General features: G+C 48.9%; 2 protein-coding genes across 2 annotated transcripts in view; one reads left to right on the top strand and one right to left on the bottom strand.

Moving 5' to 3' along the window:
* The window catches only part of si:dkeyp-72h1.1 (uncharacterized protein LOC799956 homolog), an 87,958-nt gene that overhangs the window by 13,622 nt on the left and 71,467 nt on the right, over window positions 1–2,869 (bottom strand). The window lies entirely within an intron of this gene.
* tnfaip2a (tumor necrosis factor, alpha-induced protein 2a) overlaps window positions 475–2,869 on the top strand; it is an 18,536-nt gene continuing 16,141 nt past the window's right edge. Inside the window, exons 1-3 of the mRNA XM_037685985.1 lie at window positions 475–498; window positions 1,360–1,452; window positions 1,560–2,008. Of these exons, the coding sequence (XP_037541913.1) occupies window positions 489–498; window positions 1,360–1,452; window positions 1,560–2,008 (552 nt within the window). The 5' untranslated portion in view covers window positions 475–488. The remainder of the gene's footprint in view (window positions 499–1,359; window positions 1,453–1,559; window positions 2,009–2,869) is intronic.

The raw sequence follows: 2,869 nt of genomic DNA, 5'->3' as shown, positions 1-2,869 counted from the left end.
TGTCCTGCTGTCCTCATACATGTCCTGCTGTCCTCATACATGTCCTGTACCAGTCTAACACACTTCTCTGCCACTCCAGATTTCCTCATGTAACACCACACCTCCTCCCTCGGCGCTCTGTCATATGATTTTTCTAAATCCACAATAGAGTTCTTCCTGACCCTCTCTGTACTTCTCCATCATCGTCCTCAAAGCATCTGAGGTGCTCTTTCTTGGCATGGAACCATCCTGCTGCTCACAGATAGTCACCTCTCGTCGAACCGGTTAACAACGCCTTGTTCTTAAACATAATATTTCTGTGGTTAACACCAGAGGGCTCTGGTTAACACTAACCGCTTGGATATTCGTTCAGCCTTTTTTTTTTAATTGTCCAATCAGATGTGGCCCGCCAGGCACGCCCATTTTTCCATCGTCCAATCAGATGTGGCCCCCGGATACGCCCTCCGAATTTGTCTGCAGTGTCATCGCAGAGCGAGGAGCGGCTGGAGATGAGAGGAGGTAAGACCGAGCTGAGCTCAAGCTCCTTGTCTCTGAACGTTTTCTCAGTCAGATGGTTCTCAAGGTGTTCACGATTTAAAGGGTTTTGTTTGAGTTCTGTTGGATTTGGGTCCAGGAGGGTCCGAACCACAGAGAGACGTGGGGGCAGAGGCGTTGCTGGGATGTGTGAACACTGGGGGCTTAGCCCAGCCAAGAACTATTTTATCTATTTATTATAAGATTTTCAAAGTATAAAATGGAGAATTTACAGTTTTCTGTGAAAAGACACCAACGCTGAGTACTAGATGAGTTTACTGAAAAACTTTTAAAAAACTGAAAGAAGAAGAACACGAGCTAATGATGTCAAAATGAAACATAAAAATAAAAAACAGACAAAAGCTAAAAACAAACTAATGTTAGCTGGAGCCAAAAAGGAGCTAAAAGCTAAAGTAGCAAACCACGCTGATAATTTTGATGAATTTAAGGAGATCTTTTTGTACGGGACCAACATCAGAGGGTTTTTTTTCTTGTTCGGCACCTGATGACACTCTTCTTTCACCTTTTGTGCCTCAGATGTCTCCTGAATGACACAAGTTCATTTAACCTGGCAGCAAGACGGCGCAGTGGTTAGCACTGTTGCCTCACAGCAAGAAGGTCCTGGGTTCAATCCCCGGTTGGACCTGGGCTCTTTCTGTGTGGAGTTTGCATGTTCTTCTCGTGCTTGCGTGGGTTTTCTCCGTGTGCTCCTGTTTCCTCCCACAGACCAAAAACATGTTGGTCTGCCTCCAGGCCCAGGCCTCCCTTGGAAAAGAGATCTGTGATCTCAATGGGATTTGCCTGGTTAAATAAAGGTTAATAATAAAATAACCTATTTACCATTAGCAGGAGTTTTGGAGGAGAACCCTGGAGGAGCCATGAGGAGGCTGCCCAGGCTGAAGATCTGGAACAACCACAAACAGAAGAACCAGCCAGAAGGTCAGAACCAGCAGATCCTCATGGGTCAGACCTGACCTTACAAAATCCATCGTGTTCCTGAAGCTCACATGTCTGGACTTTGTAAATCTGTGTTGTGGTTCCTGCAGAGGCTCTGCTGGAAGGTGCGCTTCAGAAGGAGCAGCAGGAGGAACCACAGCAAGAGGAGCAGCTGGAGGAAATCAGCAGGAGGTTGATCCTCAGGGAGGAGGAGCTCTTCAGCCGGGACGTCCACAGTGAGGTAGAAAAAGACCAGCTGCAGCGAGACTTTGAGGAGCTGAGGATCCAGATCTGGATCACCATCCACAGCACCTTCACCTCCTTGACTTCAAGAGACCTGGAGGTCCTGAGGAGCGCCATATTATCCATCCAGCAGCAGGAGGAGCAGGACCTGCGCTGGAAGGACTGCCCCAAGGACCAGGTCCCGGTGTGGCGTCCTCAGGGGTGGCTCCGCACTCACAACCAGCTGCTGCAGAAGATGGTGGAGTCCAGACTCAGTCAGGCTGCCGAGGAGAACTCAACTGAGACCGATCCTCTGTCCTCAGCTGTGAAGAAGCAGGTGATGCTCCCACCGCCTCCCTCCGCCCGTTCAAACACAGACCACTGGTTCAAACACCGACTACTGGTTCAAACACCATGACTGGTTCAAACACGACGACTGGTTCAAACATCGACGACTGGTTCAAACACCACGACTGGTTCAAACACGACGACTGGTTCAAACACGACGACTGGTTCAAACGCCGACCACTGGTTCAAACATTGACGACTGGTTCAAACACTGATGACTGGTTCAAACACCACGACTGGTTCAAACACTGATGACTGGTTCAAACACGACGACTGGTTCAAACACGACGACTGGTTCAAACACGACGACTGGTTCAAACGCCGACCACTGGTTCAAACGCCGACCACTGGTTCAAACGCCGACGACTGGTTCAAACACCACGACTGGTTCAAACACCACGACTGGTTCAAACACGACGACTGGTTCAAATACCACGACTGGTTCAAACACCATGACTGGTTCAAACACAGACCACTGGTTCAAACACTGATGACTGGTTCAAACACCACGACTGGTTCAAACACCGACGACTGGTTCAAACACCACGACTGGTTCAAACACCACGACTGGTTCAAACACCACGACTGGTTCAAACATGACGACTGGTTCAAACATGACGACTGGTTCAAACACGACGACTGGTTCAAACACCACGACTGGTTCAAACACCACGACTGGTTCAAACGCCGACCACTGGTTCAAACATCGACGACTGGTTCAAACACCACGACTGGTTCAAACACCACGACTGGTTCAAACACCACGACTGGTTCAAACACCACGACTGGTTCAAACACAGACCACTGGTTCAAACACCACGACTGGTTCAAACACCACGACTGGTTCAAA

The sequence above is a fragment of the Nematolebias whitei genome, chromosome 12 (assembly GCF_014905685.2).
Source record: "Nematolebias whitei isolate Nwh7 chromosome 12, NemWhi1, whole genome shotgun sequence".
NCBI lineage: Eukaryota > Metazoa > Chordata > Actinopteri > Cyprinodontiformes > Rivulidae > Nematolebias > Nematolebias whitei.
The sequence above is the reverse complement of the archived record's forward strand: the minus strand, read 5'-3'. Positions and strand labels throughout refer to the sequence as shown.